The 22781-nt window shown below is 45.7% G+C and overlaps 1 protein-coding gene across 7 annotated transcripts in view; it reads right to left on the bottom strand.

Moving 5' to 3' along the window:
• SHANK3 (SH3 and multiple ankyrin repeat domains 3) overlaps window positions 1-22781 on the bottom strand; it is a 597458-nt gene that overhangs the window by 445004 nt on the left and 129673 nt on the right. For all 7 annotated transcript variants that reach the window (XM_068275859.1, XM_068275860.1, XM_068275861.1 and 4 more), the window contains one exon: window positions 7062-7101. Coding sequence is in view for 5 of the 7 variants with exons in the window: in XM_068275861.1 (XP_068131962.1) it covers window positions 7062-7101 (40 nt within the window). In the remaining 2 variants the exon portion in view is untranslated. The remainder of the gene's footprint in view (window positions 1-7061; window positions 7102-22781) is intronic.

The following is a 22781-nucleotide window of genomic DNA, read 5'->3' as shown; positions in this document are numbered from 1 at the left end:
GAATTTACGGGCCTACTATCAGGCAGCACAAATTGCCCCTCTGGTGAGCCTATATAGAGGTCCGGAAATGCCTCAATGGTCCCTTTTTGATATAGTGGCAGTATCCCCACAATCAGTCCAATGCCCTATTTGGCTGCCTCCCAAAATGAGGCTGCCCCTTATGAGCAAGGTCCTTAGACATTGTCTCCGAGTATGGGACACCTTTAAATATTCCAAGAAACTTTTATCCCCCACCCTCCCACTACTTCCCATCATAGACAATCCTCTATTCCCCCCAGCACTGGAAAGCCCAGCTTCTTTCAAATGGTGGGTGTCGAAGCAGCTTCTTCTGGTTCACCATTTGATTAAAGATGCAAAGGTGGTTAGTTGGAACTATTTACAAGAAAAATATCAGATCCCAGGGTCAGAATACTTCAGGTACCTCCAATTGAGGCATTGGGTCCAGTCACTACTTGCAAATGCCCCAGATGCAGATCTTCCACTCTCAATATTTGAGTCAGCTTGCCTACGCAATCCAGAGGGGGCGGGCCTGATAGGTAGATTGTACCCTTTCCTCATGGACCCTGGCCCATCCTTTAAGCATCCTTATGTTACAAAATGGGAACTGGACCTAAGGGGGTCGAGACCGAATGAAGAATGGGCCAAGGCCTGGAAAAACACATTCCATATTTCAATCAATCTAGGCTTAGTCGAGTCCTCTCTGAAAGTTATGATGAGGTGGTACTGGGTCCCTTCAAGATTGGCCCACCTGGGAGGTAATAACTTATGCTTTAGAGGCTGCCAGTCCCTAGGGGATCTTCTCCACACCTTCTGGACTTGCTCTATGCTCTCCCGCTTTTGGTCGAAAGTCTATAGGCTGCTCCAGGCGGTCTTTCATAAGCAAGTCCATAGGGACCCGTGGTCAGCATTACTTCATTTTCCCATTGACCTTCTCACTAAATCCCAAGGGACCCTAGCCTTCTTTATATTCGTAGCAGCCAAGCAAACCATTGCCAGGGCATGGAAGAAACAACTTGTCCCTTTTGAGGAGGTGAAAACCAGAGTCTCTAATTTTATGATCCAGGAACAACTAGCAGGAATCCTTCTTGACAGAAGGGACAAGGTTGCCAAAATTTGGGACCCCTGGAAAACCTACCTTACTATCACAGGTCACAATTAACTTTTCTTCAGGTAACCTACTATAATAAGACAATTGTCTCCAGGGCTGTGGCAGGCCACCCTCCCTCCCCCCCCCCCCCCCACCCTTGAGGGCTCTCCCCTTTCTTTCTTTATTCCTTCTTTCTTTCCCCTTATGTTTGTCCTAACTATGTCTGGGTCCTCCCTAAGAGGAACCGAGGTTAGATTTACAGAAGGCGAGAACCACTGTCCCCTAGAGGGCGTGCCAGGCATTCTGGGCTGGCAAGCCCGGCGAGTTGCAATGGGAGTCTGATCTCCCCCAGCCTTCTCCAGCAGGCAGCCTATCTTGATTCCAGGAATTTTGTGCTGAATGTGTTGTGTGTATAACATGTTGTCATATAAGAATCACTATGAGCTGCTATTTGGGACATGTCACTCCCTTGTATTGTCACAAGCTGTTTCTCTTGAAAAACCTCAATAAAACTGAAAGAAAAGGATGATATTAAAATAGTCGACCACTTGAGGGATATTTTTTAAAAACCTAGTCAGTGAAGATAGATTTTTTTTTACAGGTGTGTTGGACTGGGACCGCGTGTTGAACTGTCCCTTAGAGGGGCTCACAATCTAATGCTGGGGATACACGGTACATTTCTGTACCATGTATCGACCAGCTGATCCGGCCAGCTGATAATATTCAGCTGGCCGGATAAAGCTGCTAGACCCCCGCCCACTCGATTCCCGCCTGCGGACAATGGCAGGGAATCGAGCGCTGATAAGGAAGCGCCGGCGGGGGCGAGCGGTAATCGATCCGCGCGCATGCGGGGAGGCGGCGGGGACGCGGCTGGGGTCGATCCGGCTGTTAACCTTCCTGCCGGTAACCCGGAACGTAGTTCGGGGTAAGCCGCGCAGGAGGTTTTCTCAGGCCCTGCTGGGCCGAGTTGCTTAATTTTTTTTTTGCTGCACGCAGGTAGCACTTTGCTAGCTGCGTCAGCACACCGATCGCCACCGCCCCGCGCTCGATCGTCGCTATCCGTCGCGCCACGCCGCCCCCCCCCCCCCCCCCCAGACCCTGTGCGCTGCCTGGCTAATCAGTGCAGGCAACGCTGAGGGGTGGATCGGGACTCCCAATGACGTCGGTGACATCATTCTTTGAACGGGATTTCCTGATCGGAGATCGCCGAAGGCGATTGAAGCGGGTGGGGGGATGCCGCTGAGCCCAGGGCTCGCTACATGATTTAAAAAAAAAAAAACTGCTGGGCTGCCTCCTGGCGGAATTTATTAGACCGCCAGGAGGGTTAATCGAGCCGCCGGTCGACCCGTGTATGCCAGGCATAACCTATGTATGTATTATGTAGTGTATGTATCGTAGTCTAGGGCCAATTTTAGGGGGAAGCCAATTAACTTATCTGCATGTTGGTAAAATTCTACTCTATAGTAGGTTGGCTATAAGAACACTTAACCAAGTATGTACTGTGATGCTGCCACATCAGTTGGGAGCATGGTGGTCTCTCTAATAGTAAAATAATGGTAATTTAAATTGCTGATATTTTACTATGCACTACCTGGCATTTATTCAAACACTAACCTTCTGCTATAAGTGCACCCCCCCCCCCCCATGCCTAGCCCTAAATCCCCCTGTAGGTTCCTAACCCTAAGTCCCACCTAATGCCTAACCCTAACCTCCCCATAAGAACCTAAAAAGAAGGCCTACCTAATGCCTGAACCTAATCCCCCTGTAAGTGCCTTAATTTAACCCCCCCCCCCACACACACACACACACACACCTAATCCCTAACCCCCTGGTTAGAGCCTAACACTAACCCAGAAATCAGGCACCCAAAGGACCAATATTTGTAGCTGATAGTCTATGATTGGCTACAACCATTAAATATTATGCAGTAGCCGATTGTCTACTTGTTGCATCGGGCACCCAAATAACCGCCTAATCTCTCGATTAAGAAAACAAACACAGGTGTCTATTGGACTCCTGGCGATCGGGTGCCCAGTTGACCTAATCTGCTTTGAACCTGCCAACTGCTGAGAAAAGCTCTGACCAGCACCAGGCTCATCCAGCACTCTTCTCTCGATCAGTGCAGTCAGTGCTGCTTGTCTGCATGTCGCAAGATGCCTCTATTCAGATCAGAAGGTTCCAGTGGATGAATACTTATGTGTGACATTAGAAAGTGCAAGGGAAAACAACTCCATAGCCCTGGATTTTCATAATGGAGACACATATGCAAGGACAATTTTGATTTCATTTTTTCTCCTTCGTTATACAGTTATTAGGTTAATGGCTTCTTCTAGAAAGAGAAGCCATCATGGAAGAAATATGGACATTGTCAGGGCTGATTATTTTTTTAGAAGCTGTAATTTCGCTAGCTGTCATGCTCATTCCATGGCTTGCCTACTTAATGAGACAGACATTACCCAGAACAAGCATGTAGGTCGTGACTGTTTGAAAATGGCTGAGCCATTGGGAGACTATGGACAGACTGATACTTTTTGTTTGGCTAACTGAAGAGATTAGAACTTCAAGCGTCTGGGAAAGCATTATTTTTACAACGTGACTAAATTGCCTTGATATCCTGTGGTTTTAATCTCTTGTTATAAGTAATGCAAAGTAAAGCTTGAATACAATTCTTCTAGCCTTTGCAAACTTAGGAAAGGCTAAAAAGAAAACAAAGAAAAAAGTCCTGTTCAGCATAAGAAATAAATACCCCTAAAAAATAATTATAACATATATGCAGGGCCGGATTTACCATAAGGCATTGTAGGCACGTGCCTACAGGTGCCTGATCATGGAAAGGCAGCTCACTCCCCTCCCAGTATGTAAATATGCAGTATGTAAATGAGAGGTTATTCACCCTGCTCTCGGCATTCCACTGAAGAGATATTCCTTTGGTCAGGGGCACCTCTAACTACTTAATCCTTAGGTTCCTCTTGCTACCTAATACTTATGGGCACCTCTAGTTACTTAATATTGAGGGCACTTCTGGCTACCTAATACTAAGAGGCACCTGTAGCTACCAATGCCGAGCACAGGAATGAAAGGAGAGGTGATAGCTAGGACAGTCAGCACACTTGCAGTGCAGGTTGTTGGTGGTTTGTAGGTTCATGGAGAGCAAAGTCTAAGGTGCCAGGACAGCTGTGCCTATAGGCTCCTGTGAGGTAAATCCAGACCTGCATATATGTCCTGGCCGTTCTAACAATTAAACAAGCGTAGGCACTGTAAAGGGACATATATTTGTCTAATATTTCATGTATAGCTTCACAGAAATTGATTTGCGATCTCACAGGATTACAACATAAATTCTAAAACGCAGAAAAAAATTCTACGAATCAGCTGAGCATTTTAGATGCTTGAAGCCTGAATACTTCAGTGTTTGTGAGCTTACTGAAAAATCCACTCTGACGCCACTGAACACATTCCTTGCCAATATAGCTGAAATTGGCCCAGAAGACTTACTGAAGTCAATACTGATATGTTCCCATAAGATTCCTCTGGAGGTTCCATATTAAAGGAACATCTCCTTTCACATAAGAACCACTAATTTCTTACCACCAGCAAGCATAGATATAATTGTTCACTTTCTATTCATTTTCAAAGAATTGTGTTTAAAAAAAAAAAGATTCTTAAAATGAAATTACAAAATGTTGTGTGCAATTGATATATGTTAAATCATGTTACAAGACTCCCAGGATGCTTATTTTCAGTATCATTTACTGCATTTAGTGATCTCACATACCAATATGTGTTTGTTGCAGAACATTGTAATATGCATAAAGTATACATGTCACTAGGGATGGTCAATGAGATGCAAAGAATTAAAAGCTAATGCAGGAGTATGCACATTTTGAATGCAAAGTTATGTGACTAATTGACACCTTGCTCATACCTCCCAACATTTTAAATCTAGGAATCGGGACACTTAGGCCACACCCCTACCCCCCCCCCCCCCCCGGTCACACCTACCATAAAAAAATTGAATTTTTTTTTCAATTAATAATATCCCCTAATAATTTTATCTCCCCCATATATGATGAGGAGGAGGGTGTCCGTGGGTGGGTGGGTGGGTGAGGAGGAGGGTGCCAATGCAAGAAAAAAATGATCGAGGCGCCAGCCGCGGGTAAGTGGGATGCGGGACACGTGCATCCCATTACTACCTCCCTCCCTCCCTTGGAATCTGCCCCCCCCCCCGTGTCTCCCCCCTGTTTGCAGAGTGCGCAGCTAAGCGGAGCGGGCTGTCAGCTTACCGGTACCCATGGACGCGTACCACCATCTGGCTTCCTGCTTCCTGTGACGTCACAGGAAGCAGATTGAAGCCGGACATCGGTATGCGTCCATGGATACCGGTAAGCTGACAGCCCGCTCCGCTTAGCTGCGCACTCTGCAAACAGGGGGGAGACACAGGGGGGGCAGATTCCAAGGGAGGGAGGTAGTAATGGGATGCACGCGTCCCGCATCCCATTTACCCGCGGCTGGCGCCTCGATCATTTTTTTTCCACCCTCACTGCCCACTGCTGCCCGGGACTTGGGGGGCTCATACCGTGATAGCGGGAGAGCCCCCCAAAATCGTGACAGTCCCGACGAAAACGGGACGGTTGGGCCCTATGCCTTGCTGGGTCCATTTTCAAGCTGCATACATTTGCATATAGAATTTGCATAATCCTGCATCAATTGGAAATTATTTGCATCTCATTTACCACACCTAACTGTCATCATAAATAATCTTTTGGTTTGTTGCAGTTAATGCATTACCTAGAGGTAATTTTCTTTTAAAAACAAGGAGAGTTAAAATTTGGACTAATATACTTTAGAAAATAGAATATGGTTCTGCCCACCCATGACCTTCCAGTCTCCCTATTGGCCTATGCCTATGATATGCAAATTTAGTGACTAATAGGAAGACTGCAGTAGTGATAGGTGGGTCTTTGTTCCACTTTCCAAAAATAAAACATATTGCATGCATCTGTATCTGAGTGTTCTTGGGTTAGGGATTCCCATAGTGCTCTTGAAATAAACTAAAAGTGCATCAACTACAACAGACTGGAACATTTATTATGTGACAGGTGTATATCAAAATAATCTTTTCAAAACTGTTTGCATTGTAGACATAAATTTGGTGACTGTGTGGAACAGAGATTACTGTTGCTTTTTGTAGGGTTCTCTCCTGAAGGCCCCTTTCCAGACAATTTTTTTAATATCCTGAAAAGTCCCTTCTCCTGCCATTAGTCTGGCAAAATAAGACTAAAGATGTAAAAACAAAACGTAAATACTATGATTTCAATGTAAACAGCAGTCATGTGGCCGCTGCTGTTGTAGTCCCCTAAAGACTGGCAGGACATTCCCCAGAAGGACACACCTCCCCGCCATTGAGGGGGTTGGTTGTCAGCTCAGCTGCTCTATCTTCCTGTATGCTGATGGGCAGAGAGTTTGTAAGCAGCAGCATGACCATGTCTTACCTACTAGAAGACATAAATCCTCCAACATACCCAAGGGGAGAAACAACAGAGCAATGGCACTCGTGACATCTGCTGCTTAAATCTACACAAAGGTTTTACAAGGCTTTTTTACACTTAAATCTTTTCTTGCAAGGCTGGTGTGAGGTGGACAGAGCCAGCAGAGCGCAGTAAATGAAATATGCCTGGAAAGAGGCTTTAAAAGATAACACTCTTGGGACAGTCAGAACTGTTTTTTCTCTATCACAGGCCGTACATTTCAATAACTATTTTTTATTTGCTGTGGAAAGGAAACATTTCTAGCAAGGATTCTGTGTTCAATTGTTCAGGCACTGTTTGCTTGTACCATGCTGATAAAAGTGTTCTCTGATCGCAAGTCACCACACTATGTCCATAATATCTTATAATTCACTGGAATGTAATTGTAAGGTGAACAAATACAATGTCAAAAAAACAGAACTGGTATATATTAAACAATACATTACCTCCCGACGATTTTGTTCACAGACGTCTGGACTGTGGTTCCTGGAACAAAAAATAAAACTCTTTAATGCTGTACATATAAATCAGCTTTTTTTGAAAATCTTTTTTTTTTTTGTCAAAAATGTTTTTCACTCATTGTATTATTGTACGAATAATAACACATCTTGCCTGATGGGAAACTAAAAGCTTCTAGCCATATTGTTACAGAAATTGAAATCATAGCTGCATATCGTAGTGTGGAATCTGCAGACCACCTCTTAGTCTGGTTGCAGATGTGGAATACATGAGATCACCAAGCTATATGTGTACTCCAAGGCTGCCATTCTGAAGATGTTTTCATTACAAACCTCACTTGAAGTTCAGTTTATTACATATAAATACACAAATTATTAGTCTGCTGGGTTTAGCATAATGGTTTAATTGCTAAGGGTTTGGGCACTGTAATGTTTTGGTTCTGAGCTTAGCTTAACCTCCAACCTTTGCCTAACTTCCATATGCCTAACCCTAACCTTTAAATACACCCTAACTATTACTATCCATAACATGAACCTAACATTGACTGTAATTTTTCTACCATTGCCCAGATAACTCACTATGTCATACTTTAGGCAAAATGTAAAATTACATGCCCAAATTATTGGCTTCCAAAATGTCCAAATTTAAGTTTACATCCAGATTAAAAAAAACAGATCAGATTTGATGTTATTATAACCTTGGCATTAAGATTTTATAGCCACATACTGTATGGACAGAAAGCAGGGTCTTGCACCCCATGCCAATAATCTCCTTTGCGTCTGTGTTATAGTTATCTCAACTCCAACTTAACGTTTATTTAAGCTCTGGTTTGTAGATACAACAGAAAAGGTTTATAACTGTAACGATTGGTGTAACACAGAGAGAATCTGATTACCGGTGATCTGCAGTATCACTGGGAATACAGATATATACCAGAATATTGATGATCTGCAGTATCACCGATAATCAGATATATAAGCTAACCTCTGGACACCTGAGTAGAGTAAGAGTGTTTGGTGCAACAGTAATACTTTGAGGACTGAACCTCAGGAACAAGTTCCGTACAGCAAGGAGTACAAATACAGATTCCTTCCGAAGACCTGGACTCTCCCGGGGGAGGAGTCAGGCTGAAGGTAGAAAGGACAGAACGGGAGTGACACCCTGGAGGGGGTGTCACTAACAGATCTAGGAACTGCCTCTAACAGTAAGGTCAGTTCTCGAGGTCGGACAAGCCAGGTCGAAAACACACGGACAGATAAAGTACAGATTCAGAAGGCAGAGGCGGAGTCTAAAGTACAGGCAGGGTTCGGCAACAGGGTATCAGAAATATCAAGGTACAAAATCAGTAGGCAGATGCAGAGTCTAAGGACGAGCCGGGGTTCGGCAACAGAGTATCAGAATGGCAAGGTACAGGATCAGAGTTCAGAAGAATAGTCAGGCAGGCAGAAGGTCATAACAGATAATCACAATCAAACTAGTACTTTAGACTATCGATAGAATCTAGCTAAGTGTAGGATTACAGCTCCAGCTGGTCCCGGCACACTTTAGGATCTGACTCAGGTCTGAGTGCTACCACGTAGTGATCGCACGCCAGACAACCAGCAACTGAACAGCCGGCAGTATATATACACAGACATTCTCCAGCACCTCCCTAAGTGCTGGACCAATGGGAAGGAGCAGAGTCGTCAGCTGACCGACCAGGTCAGCTGATCTTTTTCTGGCTGCCATATAAGTTCTGCCTCTCCGCGCGCACGCGCGTCATTCTGAACCTAGAGGGACTATGAGTCCCAGCCATACCGATACTGTTTTGCAAAGTCTCTGCGGTCCCATGCGCGGGGTTGGTCGTACCGCTCACAGCACATGCGGCGGCCTCCCCGCGCAGGGACAGAGTGTTAGTAACGGGGCCATGCGCGCTAACCGGCGCGTCAGACACGGCGGTTTTTCCGCGTTCCGCCCTGCTCTCCATAGAAGCAGCCGCCTCACGCTGAGCAGAGGCGGCTGCTTTTCAGTGTTTCATCACAGTACCCCCCCCCCGAGGAGTGGACTCCGGACAGCTCCTTCCAGGCTTTTCTGGATGTAAAGTGTGGAACTCCCTCTTCAATTTATCAGCATGCATGCGGTTCTCAGGTACCCACCTTCTTTCCTCAATACCATACCCCTTCCCGTGCACTAGATATTGTACTGAGTTCTGCACTATACGTGAGTCCAAAATTTGTTCTACTTCATACTCGGGTTGACTATCCACCATCACAGGAGAAGGAGGAGTAGGACCCACATGGACTGCAGGTTTGAGCAGGGATACGTGAAAAGACCTTACCCCACGCATGCTGGCGGGAAGATCAATGGCATAAGTAACGTTATTGATCTTTTTGGCTACCGGGAATGGACCCACAAACCTGGGACCAAGCTTGTCTGAGGGTTGTTTCAGGGTCAAGTGACGTGTGGACACCCAAACCAAGTCTCCTGGCTGGAACCTCCACTCTAACGAACGTCTCTTATCAGCTTGACCCTTTTGACTCTGAAATGCCCTTTCCAAATTACTCTTTACCGTCCACCAAATATCTTTAAATGCCCTCTGCCAAGCCTCCAGAGTTGGAAACGGAGTAGAGGCTACTGGCAAAGGGGAGAACTTGGGCGATCTCCCTGTCACAATCTGGAACGGAGAAAAACCAGAAGAAGAACTCTTCAAATTATTCTGTGCGAATTCTGCGAAGGGCAGAAATTTTACCCAGTCATTCTGTGCCTCCGCAACGTAACATCTTAAGAACTGCTCCAAAGACTGATTGATCCGTTCAGTCTGCCCATTGGTCTGTGGGTGGTAGCCCGACGAAAATGACAGCTTCATGCCCATTTGGTGGCAAAATGCCCTCCAGAATCTAGAGACAAATTGGACTCCCCGATCTGACACTATGTTTTCCGGAATGCCATGCAGCCGGAAAACGTGGACTATGAACAAATCGGCCAATTCCTGGGCTGAGGGGAATCCTTTCAAGGGCACGAAATGGGCCATCTTGCTGAAGCGGTCGACTACCACCCAAATGACCAACATGCCTTCTGACCTGGGAAGCTCACCCACAAAATCCATGGACAGGTGGGTCCACGGTTCACTCGGGGTGGGCAAAGGCTGCAAGGTACCGACAGGTGCCAGCCGAGAGGGCTTGCTTTTTGCACATATTGCACATTCCCTAACAAACTCCTTGCAATCTGCCGACAAGGAAGGCCACCAGGCACACCTGGCCACGAGATCTTGTGTTCTGGATGCCCCAGGATGTCCAGCATTCTTGTGCGCATGGAACATCTCTAAGATCTGGAGACGGAAAGGCAGAGGAATGAACATGACCCCTTCAGGCATTCCTTCCGGGATGTCCTGCTGAAAGGGACTTAAAGTCTCCTTCCAGTCTTTCCAAGTTTCAGTTGCAGCCAGCACCAATTTTTGTGGGACAATAGTCTCTGGGACGGAGGGCTGTGCTGTCTCTGGCTCAAAGCACCTGGACAAAGCATCCGCCTTAATATTTTTGCTACCTGGAGTATAAGTAATAATAAATCTGAACCTAGAGAAAAATAACGACCATCGAGCCTGACGGGGGCTCAATCTCTTAGCCCCTTCGATGTGTTCCAGGTTCTTGTGATCAGTGTAAACCGTGATCGTATGTTCAGCTCCCTCTAACCAATGTCGCCATTCTTCAAAAGCCAATTTAATGGCCAGGAGCTCCCTGTTGCCAATATCGTAGTTTCTCTCTGCTGGGGAGAACCTACGAGAGAAGTAGGCACATGGGTGCATTCGACCCTGCAAGCCAGATCGCTGAGACAGCACAACCCCCACCCCGACCTCTGAGGCATCTACCTCAACAATAAAGGGGAAAGAAGTGTCCACATGTCTAAGGATAGGTGCTGAACAGAACAAATCCTTCAGGGTGGAGAATGCCTGTAGAGCTTCAGAAGACCAGTGCGTAGTATCTGCCCCCTTTTTTGTGAGACTGGTGAGGGGTGCAATGACCGTGGAGTACCCCTTAATGAACCTTCTATAGTAGTTTGCGAAGCCCAAAAACCGCTGAAGAGACTTCAACCCAACCGGCTGAGGCCAATCCAGAACAGCGGAAACCTTGGCAGGGTCCATAGACAAGCCCGAGGTGGACATAATGTACCCCAGAAAGGTGACAGATGTTACTTCAAATATACATTTCTCCAATGTAGCGTAAAGTGAGTTCCGCCTCAGTTTGTCCAGCACGAATCTCACATGGGTCCTATGCTCAGAGAGGTTGTTGGAGAAAATAAGTATATCATCAAGATACACGAGAACGAATCTCCCCAACATCTCCCTGAAGACCTCATTGATGAGCTCTTGGAAAACGGCCGGGGCATTACATAACACGAAGGGCATCACCAGGTATTCGTAATGCCCGTCGGGCGTATTAAAGGCCGTTTTCCACTCATCGCCCTTCCTAATTCGTATCAGGTTGTACGCTCCCCGTAAATCTAACTTCGAAAAGATCTTAGCGTTAGTGACCTGCGTGAATAAGTCGTCTGTCAGTGGCAACGGATAGCGGTTCTTCACCGTAATTTTATTCAGGCCCCGGTAATCAATGCAGGGCCGCAGGCCTCTGTCTTTTTTCTTAACAAAAAAGAAACCTGCCCCAGCAGGTGACCGGGACGGGCGAATGAAGCCCTTGGCCAAATTTTCAGGGATGTATTCTTGCATGGCCAATTTTTCAGGCCCAGACAAATTGTACAAATGGCCCCGGGGGGGCATACAACCTGAACGGAGATCAATGGGACAATCGAAAGGGCGATGTGGGGGTAACTTGTCTGCTGCTTTGGGACGAAATACGTCAGCATATTCCGGATATTGTTCTGGCACACCCTCCACATGAATCCTGGTTTGACCCAAAGTCACCTTCCCTAAACACTGCTGAAAGCATCGAGCCGACCAGCCTGTCAACTGACCAGTGGCCCAATCGAGGTCTGGCGTTCTGTAACGATCGGTGTAACACAGAGAGAATCTGATTACCGGTGATCTGCAGTATCACTGGGAATACAGATATATACCAGATTATTGATGATCTGCAGTATCACCGATAATCAGATATATAAGCTAACCTCTGGACACCTGAGTAGAGTAAAAGTGTTTGGTGCAACAGTAATACTTTGAGGACTGAACCTCAGGAACAAGTTCCGTACAACAAGGAGTACAAATACAAATTCCTTCCGAAGACCTGGACTCTCCCGGGGGAGGAGTCAGGCTGAAGGTAGGAAGGACAGAACGGGAGTGACACCCTGGAGGGGGTGTCACTAACAGATCTAGGAACTGCCTCTAACAGTAAGGTCAGTTCTCGAGGTCGGACAAGCCAGGTCGAAAACACACGGACAGATAAAGTACAGATTCAGAAGGCAGAGGCGGAGTCTAAAGTACAGGCAGGGTTCGGCAACAGGGTATCAGAAATATCGAGGTACAAAATCAGGAGGCAGATGCATAGTCTAAGGATGAGCCGGGGTTCAGCAACAGAGTATCAGAATGGCAAGGTACAGGATCAGATTTCAGAAGAATAGTCAGGCAGGCAGAAGGTCATAACAGATAATCACAATCAAACTAGTACTTTAGACTATCAATAGAATCTAGCTAAGTGTAGGATTACAGCTCCAGCTGGTCCCGGCACACTTTAGGATCTGACTCAGGTCTGAGTGCTACCACGTAGTGATCGCACGCCAGACAACCAGCAACTGAACAGCCGGCAGTATATATACACAGACAGTCTCCAGCACCTCCCTAAGTGCTGGACCAATGGGAAGGAGCAGAGTCGTCAGCTGACCGACCAGGTCAGCTGACCTTTTTCTGGCTGCCATATAAGTTCTGCCTCTCCGCGCGCACACACGTCATTCTGAACCTAGAGGGACTATGAGTCCCAGCCATACCGATACTGTTTTGCAAAGTCTCTGCGGTCCCATGCGCGGGGTTGGTCGTACCGCTCACAGCACATGCGGCGGCCTCCCCGCGCAGGGACAGAGTGTTAGTAACGGGGCATGCGCGCTAACCGCCGCGTCAGACTCTGCGGTTTTTCCGCGTTCCGCCCTGCTCTCCATAGAAGCTGCCGCCTCACGCTGAGCAGAGGCGGCTGCTTTTCCGCGTTTCATCACAATAACCTGTTCATTCCAGTCTGTCTGTGGTGGTTCAAGCCACAATGGGGCCCCAAGGAAAAAGTAACCTGTCCCTCTCCCCCAACAAATCTACACCCCCAGAGTCACCGAACCCCAGGCTCCCCTATACCCCCTACACACACACACACACACACACAGTTAATCTTCCTCTGTAACTTTACTGTGTTCCCCGGGGCCCCTGCACTATTTTTTGCAGCATAGCTAGCAACTCACCTGGGGCTCCTCTTCATCCTCACAGGGGCACCTCTTCTCCATTATCTGCCACATGTTATTATGTAATGAAATGCGGATGGGCTATGGAAAGGAGGCAGCCAGCGTGAATGAAGACAGAGGGCACAGATAGAGCAGTGGGCTGGGACAGGTGAGTTGCTAGCGATGCTTCAAAAACGTTGCAGGGGCCCCGGGGAGCACAAGTCTGGGGGACATCTGGGGGAGCTTGACGGTGCTAGGGGGCTCTTTGGCAAATATCCCCTTTGCCTATATGGTAGCACTGGCCCTGCAGTCTGTGTCACTATTGGAAAGAATTTCCGTCATTTCAAGTCCAGGCAGGTAATGGGTAAATCTCTTCAAGAGTGACTAAAACCAGAAACGAAGAAAACATTTTATGTAATGCGTGGAAAAGCTACAATCCCTGTCTATTTTGTACTGTTGTCCCTTTTTATTTGCCTGGGCTCTCTACAGCCCATAATGTTACAGGACACAAAGTTACGGGAATTCTTGCTGGTTGGAACTTCCTTGAATATCATCATCTCCTAATACTCTAACATTATTACAATCTGCTAGGTCCACTCGCTCCTTCATAAATAACTGTTTCAAAAGTAGAAGTATTGCTCAATGTTCACTAAAAACCAATAACATTTATGGAGCACATTACAACTATAGATTGACTAGGACATTATATAATGCAAGCAGGCATGATCCATCTGCATATATGGAATGAAAGTGCCTGGAAAAAAGGGCGCAGGGTTTGCCACCAGTCAGTAGCGGAGCTAGACATTATGGGGCCCCATAGCAAAGCTTTCATGGGGACCTCAGAACTAGGTACTCTTAAACAATGCCCCCTGCCCCTACCCTGTGGATATGAGTTGATTGGCCAATAGACATTCTCATGCTATAGACAATGGGTAAAGTCCTTGGGCTAAGAGACAAAGTCAGAGGGTGGAGGTCCAAAGTAAAGTTAAAAGTGAACACATCAAGTACAACCTGGGCCCCCTCTGCTCTCGCTTCTTCATACCGATTGCTATGGCTGCTATGGCTATTGCTACACCCGTGCCGCTAGTAAAATATCCGTAATGTTAGCGACATTGTACTAGTCAATTTTGTTAGTAAAATATCGGCAATATTTACCAATATTTTACTATGACTAAACCTAACCCTACTCTCACACCAAACCATTCCGTAGTAGTGCCTAAATCTAAGACCCCCCGTGGTGCCTAACCCTAAGAATCCCCCATGTGGTGCCTATCCCTAAATCCCACCCTCAGGTGGTTCCATAGCCCTTAGAAAACACCCCCCTCCCGGTGGTGCCTTACCCTTAGAACCCCTCCAGTGGTGACTAACCCTAAACCCCGTCAAGTAGTGCCTAAGCCTAAGTCTCCCCCCCTTCAGGTGGTTCCATAACCCTTAGGCCCCCCTCCCCTGTGGTGTTAACCCTTAGAACCTCCCCTGGTGGTGCCTTACCTTAAAACCCCCGGTTGGTTCCTAACTTTTAGAACCCCCCGGTGGTGCCTTAGCCTTGGTGCCTAACCCTAAATCCCCATCCTTAAGCTACCCCCCGTCCCCGATTAGTGGCAAGAGGGGCCATTTGTTGCAGATGGGCTTGCAGATAACCACATTGCAGCATTACATAGTGGGCACTTTCGAAATGGCCACGATTTGTGGCAAAAGAGGTAAAATTGGGTGTCTGCTAGCAGCCATCGCCATGGGCCCAAATTTCCATCTTGTGCCGCTAAATGTGGCTTTTATCATAGGCGTGTATGGCGGCACCGTTTTTTCCATTAGGACTCCTGCTCCTTTTTTTTTTCCTGCTTTGGATCTGACTATCCTTATTGTAACTGCACAGATTTGTTCTGCTTTGTAAGATGCCTTGTGAGCAAGGGCCCCAGGAAAAACAACAAATAATCTAAAATGACATGCAAATATTACAGCTTTGTGTGTGCCAGAGACAATGCCAGGAGGGAGAACAGAAGGGGAACACGGGTTCACTTTAAGACATTTGGGTAGGCTTTCCTTGTAGTAAATTTATGTATCACATCCTCAGTAGGGACAATTCCAGGTTTAGATGTCAGCATGTAATCACTTAACTGAAAAGTGCACTGAACCAAATGTAAGAAAACAAATGCACTTGAGAACATGAGAAGCGCTATTTGTGCTAGCGAAATAGATACTGTGTAACCTCAGGTTGCAAGCACTTTGTTTTGAGCTTGAATGCTCTGACTTTGTTTTTTTCTTTGTAAAGAAAAGTTGAATGTGGATGAAATAAACCACCTGAGAGCTGTGATAGATAGTTACTGAAACCAATGTAAGCCTTGATTGCCAGATGATAACAGGTCAAATGTTTTACTCTCTGAAATAATCCATCTTTAACACAGGAGTGTTATACAGAATACTCAGTGATGCAGCTACAGTCACAACTTCAGCTTTAACTGCAAATCTATTTTTTTTTTATTTAAAGAGCTTTTATTTTTAAGATTTTAACAAGTATATAAACATACAGTCCAACACAAAGTCTTGAGAATGCATGATATTTCATATAAGAACTGCAGCAATCCAGTGTTGCACGTTAAATTAAAGTCAACACAACGAAACAGAAAGCTTAGAACAAAAGTCCATTGAGTACATAGGTAGATACAGTGCATCGAACAGTTGATTCATCACTAGTCAGCATACATTTTCATATGAGAGGGCCCAATCCATGACCATTGTTAAATGCACATAGTAGGGCCCATAGGGAACAACCACCCAGGATTCTCAATTGTGGATTCCATGGCAGGGGCCTGCAAAATACCTTACAACATTCACCTTAGTACAAAGAGAATTCATGAATATCATATGAACGTATCAGACCCTAAAATCAGGAAAAGATCATGCTGCCAGAGTCTCTGCAGCAGCCCCTGCTCTCACTCACCTCCCTGGGCTCCAGCGCTGCAATTTTCCCTCCATCTTCTGGGTGGTACTGTAACTCTGTAGTGAGATAATTGACAGCGATCTCACCAGAGTGATTCAGAGCCTCGGAGGACAGGAAGGAGAACAGCTACCGACATCTAGACTCCCCCGGGAGGTGAGTAAAAACACCAGCTGCGCTATACTCTGCATAGAGCTCCCGGTGGCTAGCCCGAGCTACACTGGGGATTACCGCCAGGGAGGTTAAATGAAACAACTCAGATGCAGTTGAAGTTCAGACTTTCAGCTTTAATTCAGTGGGGTGAACAAAATGATTGCATAAAAATGTGAGGCAACTAAAGCATTTTTCAGGAAACCCCTTCATTTCACGGGCTCAAAAGTAAGTGGACAATTGATTTAAGGAATATTTAACCCATCCGCGTTCCGTCGTTTTCACTTGAGCAATGTTCACCTCCCATTGATTAGCCTATAACTTTATCACTACTTATCACAATGAACTGATCTATATCTTGTTTTTTCCGCCACCAATTAGGCTTTCTTTGGGGGGTACATTTTGTTAAGAGCCACTTTACTGTAAATGCAGGAAGAATAAGAAAAAAACGGAAAAAATTCATTATTTCTCAGTTTTCAGCCATTATAGTTTTAAAATAATACATGCCTCCATAATTAAAACTCACATATTGTATTTGCCCATATGTCCCGGTTATTACACCGTTAAAATTATGTCCCTATCACAATGTATGGCGACAATATTTTATTTGGAAATAAAGGTGCATTTTTCCGTTATGCATCTATCACTATTTACAAGTTTAAAATAAAAAAATATAGAAATATTTCATCTTTACATTGATATTTAAAAAGTTTAGACCCTTAGGTAAATATTTACATTTTTTTGTTTTTTTTATTGTAATGTTTTTTGTTTTTTTATATTAAACATTTTATTTGGGTAGTTTTGGGAGGGTGGGATGTAAACAAGAGATTTATAATGTAAATGTGTGTTTGAATTTTATTTTTTTTTACTTTTAGTTGTAGTTTTACTTTTTGGCCACAAGATGTCGGCCATGAGTTTGTTCACATGACGTCACTCTAAGCGTAACATACGCTTAGATAGACGCATGGGGGAGGCAACAGCCAGAAAAAGCGCAGCTTCCGAGAGAAGCGTCACTTTTTCAGCGGGGGAGAGGAATCAGTGATCGGGCACCATAGCCCGATTCACTGATTGCCTGGCTAACGGACCGCGGGCCGGGAGCGCGCGTGCACACGGTTCCTGGACGTAATTTCTACATCCAGGAACTAAAATAGGTTAATGGGCAGGTGTAGGCAAGGTTGTCATTATGTCATTAACAATTAAGTAGATGAAAGGCCTGGAGTTGATTTGAGATTTGGTGCTTGCATATGAAAGATTTTGCTGTGAACACGCAACATGTGGTCAGATGAGCTCTCCATGCAGGTAAAAGAAGCCATCCCTAAAGGGAGACTGAGAACCTTTTAAAAAGACAATTTGCACTTACCTGGGGCTTTCTCCAGCCCACCATAGGCCACAAGGTCCCCCGGCGTTCTCCTGGCTCCTCTCCCGGTTCTGCTGGCGGCTCCGTTAATTGGCGACTTCGGTTTGAAGTCACCATTACGCGTCCCCGCCACGCACGCTATGCGTCATCACACCGCCCGCTACGCATCATCACGTTGTGTAGCGTGAGAGTCCTCAAATCACTCAAATCTAGCACAGTTCTGGAAAAACATTCTTTAGATAGATAAAAGTTCCAAAGTGTAGGGGCAGCATGACAAAAGGCTCTGTCTCCAAAGGTTTTGAGGTGGACTCTGGGGGTGACCATGGTGTTGCGTCCTTTTGATCTAAGATTGTGGGGGGGGGTGATGCAGTTGCAACAAGTCCTTCAGGTATCCAGGGCCCAGATTGTGCAAGGATTTGAATGTCAGTAAGCCAATCTTAAATGGAATTCTCCATTTTAATCGGTAGCCAGTGGAGTGAGCTCAGGGTTGGTGTTATGTGGCAATAGCGGGGTTGGCTCGTTAACAGCCTTGTGGCGGCATTCTGTACTAATTGCAGGCGGCGTAAGTCTTTCTTATGCAGGCCTGTGTAGAGGGCGTTGCAGTAGTCTAACCTTGATGTGACGAAGGCATGGACTAGGGTTGGAAGATCCTCTGAAGGAATTAGGTGTTTAATCTTTGCAATATTCCTTAGATGAAAGAAGGAATGTTTCACAACAGCTGAGATTTGATTCCTGAAGCTTAATTTCCTATCAATCAGTACTCCCAGGCTGCGCACACAGTCTGAGTTTTTCAGGTCTGAGCTCCCTATCCTTAGCGGTGTTGGTTGAGACTGGGGCTGCTTTGCTGTTGAGCCCTGGCCCTCGATAACAAGAACCTCAGTTTTGTCAGCATTAAGTTTTAGCCAATTCATATTCATCCACTCCTGAAGCTCAGCTAAGCATGAGTTTATTTGTGGAGGAGGGTCTGTGATGCCAGGTTTGAATGACCAATATAGCTGGGTGTCATCAGCATAGCAATGATATGTCAGGCCATGTTTTTGTATGATTTCTCCAAGTGGCAGCATGTATATGGTGAAAAGTAAAGGGGATAATATTGCGCCCTGAGGTACACCGTATTTTAGTGGTACAGGGTTGGAGAGGAAGGTCCCTAAGGCTACCCTTTGTGTTCTGCCAGCCAGGAAGGAGTTGAACCACTGGAGAACAATGCCATCTATGCCACAGTACTCTTGTAGCCTGTTGAGCAAGATTTCATGATCGACTGTGTCAAAAGCCGCTGAGAGGTCGAGCAAAATCAGGATGGAACATTGACCCTTGTCTCTTGCAATGAGCAGATCATTGCAAATCTGGGTGAGGGCTGTTTCACAGCTGTGATATTTCCTGAAGCCAGATTGAAGAGGGTCAAGGATGTTGTTTCTGGAGAGCCTGTCTTCAAGTTGGAGGTAGACAGCCTTTTCAATAACTTTTCCCAGAAAGGGGAGGTTAGAGACAGGTCTGTAGCTGTTTAGAGCATCTGGGTCTAAGGATGGTTTCTTGAGTAGTGGCCTGACGATTGCTTCTTTCAGAGTAGAGGGAAACCACCCTTCTTGTAAGGAACCGTTGACTATTTTGTGGAATGCCAGTGTAAATAGTTCAGGGCATTTCAACATGAACTTAGTGGGGCCAGGGTCCAGATCGCAGGTAGTCTAGCGAAGGTTTGAGAGGATGTCCATGATGTCTTTTTCAGTGATTACTTTAAAATCAGACCATAGTGGTAGGCTATTTTTGCACCTGTTATATGGCTCTGCATGGGTTTCTTGGGCTGTGAATTGAATGGCAGATCGTATGGAGGAGACTTTGTCTGAGAAGAAGTGGGCAAATTTCTCGCACAGTTCCTGTGAAGGTCTGATGCTGGATTTCCTGCAAGATGGATTGCAGAGACTGTCAACCGTGCGGAATAGTTGGGCAGGTCTGTTGGCTGCATTTGCAATTTCGTGAGACAGGAATAAGGACTTCTTTTTGCTAATCGCCGTTTGATATTTTTTGAGGTGAGCAGTTAGGGAAAGTTTGTCATCAGGGGACTGGTGTTTGCGCCACCTTCGTTCCAGTCTGCATCCCTGTTTCTTTAGTTCCTTTATTATTATTATTATTATTTATTAGATTTATATAGCGCCAACATATTACGCAGCGCTGTACAATAAATTAGATTACAGACAATGATAACAGGGTTGACAGAAAAGGATTACAGACAATGATAACAGGGTTGACAGAAAATACAGGTAACAGACCATAGATACAACAATACAGGTAATAGCAATAAGATACACAACACAATGCAGATAATAGTACAATGACAGATCATAAACTGGAATGGTAGTGGTCAAGACCAGCGAGCGTGATGGTAGAGTTGTCAAACCAGCGAGCGTGATGTAATGGTGCGGAACGTTTTATCTTTAATGGAGCTATGGCGTCAAAAGCGGCTGAGACATCGTGGTTATATTTAAGGACCATGGATTCAAGGCCTAAGTTGTGATCTGTCAGTCCGCCTAGATTGAGGCTGTTCTGAAGGTGTTGGGGTGTCAAACCTTTCAAGGAACGATATTTTATTAGTTCTTTCACTTGGTGTTTTGTAGCCGGTGCTGTAAAGGAGAAGTGGACAGTGTGGTGGTCTGACCAAACTACTGGATCAATTTCCACATTGGATATTAGGAGTTCTGAATGGAAAATGAGGTCCAGAGTGTGTCCTTTTTTGTGGGTAGGGAGGTTGATGACTTGAGAGAAGCCCAGTTCATTCATGGAGAGAAGTAGCTCAGTTCCAAATTGGGAAGAGTGTGTATCGACCCATGCATTAAAGTCTCCCAGAATTATCCACCTAGGGTGTTTCAGTGTTATGCAAGATACAAGTTCTGCTATTTCCTTGAGAAAAGCTGAGCCACCATTAGGGGGTCGGTAGACAAGCAGTATGTTTATTTTTTTCTCAGCTGAGAGTTCGGCTGCAAGACATTCAAAAGAGTGGGTGGGGGCTACAACAAGGGGTTTAATATTCAAACTGGATTTGAAGCACAAAGCTAATCCTCCTCCCTTGCAGTTTTGCCGGTCACAGTGTAAAACTGAGTAGCCGCAGCCGCAAGAGTGGGTCCTGAGTTCTGATCCAACCATGTCTCTGTAATTAAAGCTAGATCTGAAGCCTCTATTAGATCATGGATAACTGCTGTGTTGTTGTTTATGGACCTGGCATTGCAGAGTACTGCTTTAACCACCCTGGCGTTCTATTAAGATCGCCAGGGCGGCTGCGGGAGGGTTTTTTTTAAATAAAAAAAAAACTATTTCATGCAGCCAACTGAAAGTTGGCTGCATGAAAGCCCACTAGATGGCGCTCCGGAGGCGTTCTTCCGATCGCCTCCGGCAGCCAGAAGTAACACGGAAGGCCGCAATGAGCAGCCTTCCGTGTTTGGCTTCTCCTGTCGCCATGGCGACGAGCGGAGTGACGTCATGGACGTCAGCCGACGTCCTGACGTCAGCCGCCTCCGATCCAGCCCTTAGCGCTGGCCGGAACTATTTGTTCCGGCTGCGCAGGGCTCAGGCGGCTGGGGGGACCCTCTTTCGCCGCTGATCGCGGCGGATCGCCGCAGAGCGGCGGCGATCGGGCAGCACACGCGGCTGGCAAAGTGCCGGCTGCGTGTGCTGCTCTTTATTTGAGCAAAATCGGCCCAGCAGGGCCTGAGCGGCAGCCATCGGCGGTGATGGACGAGCTGAGCTCGTCCATACCGCTAAGATGGTTAATGTTGTTTGCCTTAACTTTGAGCCCTGTGTTTCTAGCTCCTGGCTGGGGGTTGTAATCAGGAGTGTGGCAACTGTCTCTGTTATCTGGGTCCTTTACTGATACAGCTGATTTATAGATATGTGAGGATTGCTTTGGCTTTGAGTTATGGGTGCCTGCACGTCTTCCCCTCTTGCCCCGCCTTGTTTTCTTGAGAATCCCAAGGGATTATAGAGGGGTAATCAAAGTAGAATCTATTTGTAAAAGAGTTTCTTGGGAACAGAGGTTGCAATAAAGATAAACATCTCAGCTGAGTATTTTAATGGTGACATTTGGACAGCTGATAGACATCCTGCTGAGATCAAAGGGAGGGGGTCTTTTGCAAGCTGTAAGACGGATCAGGAGCTGAGGGTTGGAGAAAGTTGAAGAATTTCAATGTTTGAGGTCAGCTTCTAGCAGGCTAGGCATTTTCAGTCCAAGTCCAATTTTAATCCAGTTTAAATCTCAGCCATCCAAAGTGATCCATAATTTCTGATGAGCTGTAGTTGTTGCCAGAGAGGTGATGAATAGGAAGCATCCCTGGAAGCATTTAAGTCTAAACTGAAAACCTACCTCTTTAGTCTGGCATTCATGAACATCTGACTATCTCCTCTGTAACACAACCCAGCCTGCAACCCTGTATTAATCTGAGACACAACTATGCACTTTGAGTCCTATGGGAGAAAAGCGCTTTATAAATGTTATTGTATTGTATTGTATTGTATTGAAACCAAGATCAACCTCTACCAGAATGATGGTAAGAAAAAACTATGGAGAAGCCATGGAACACTTCAATTATCCAAAGCATACCACATCATTTGTAAAACATGTTGGAGGCAGTGTGATGGCTTGAGCATGCATGGCTGCCAGTGGCACTGGTACACTAAAGTTTATTGATGATGTTACACAGGACAGAAGCAGCCAAATTAATTCTGCTGAAATCATGATGTCCATATAAGTTCTTTGCTTGTATCTCATTTTTGTGAAATCTTGTTTATTAATTCAAAATTGTTGATTTTCTTGCAAAGTGCTCTTAAACCAAGTTACTTGCAATCCAAGGTTTTTACTGTACCTTTCTAAGTATGTGGAAAGGAACTGTTCATAAACTTGTACAAGTTGGCACATGTATGGATTCACACTGGGGGTAA

Source organism: Hyperolius riggenbachi, chromosome 3 (assembly GCF_040937935.1).
Source record: "Hyperolius riggenbachi isolate aHypRig1 chromosome 3, aHypRig1.pri, whole genome shotgun sequence".
NCBI lineage: Eukaryota > Metazoa > Chordata > Amphibia > Anura > Hyperoliidae > Hyperolius > Hyperolius riggenbachi.
This window is presented reverse-complemented; position numbering and strand designations above follow the sequence as displayed.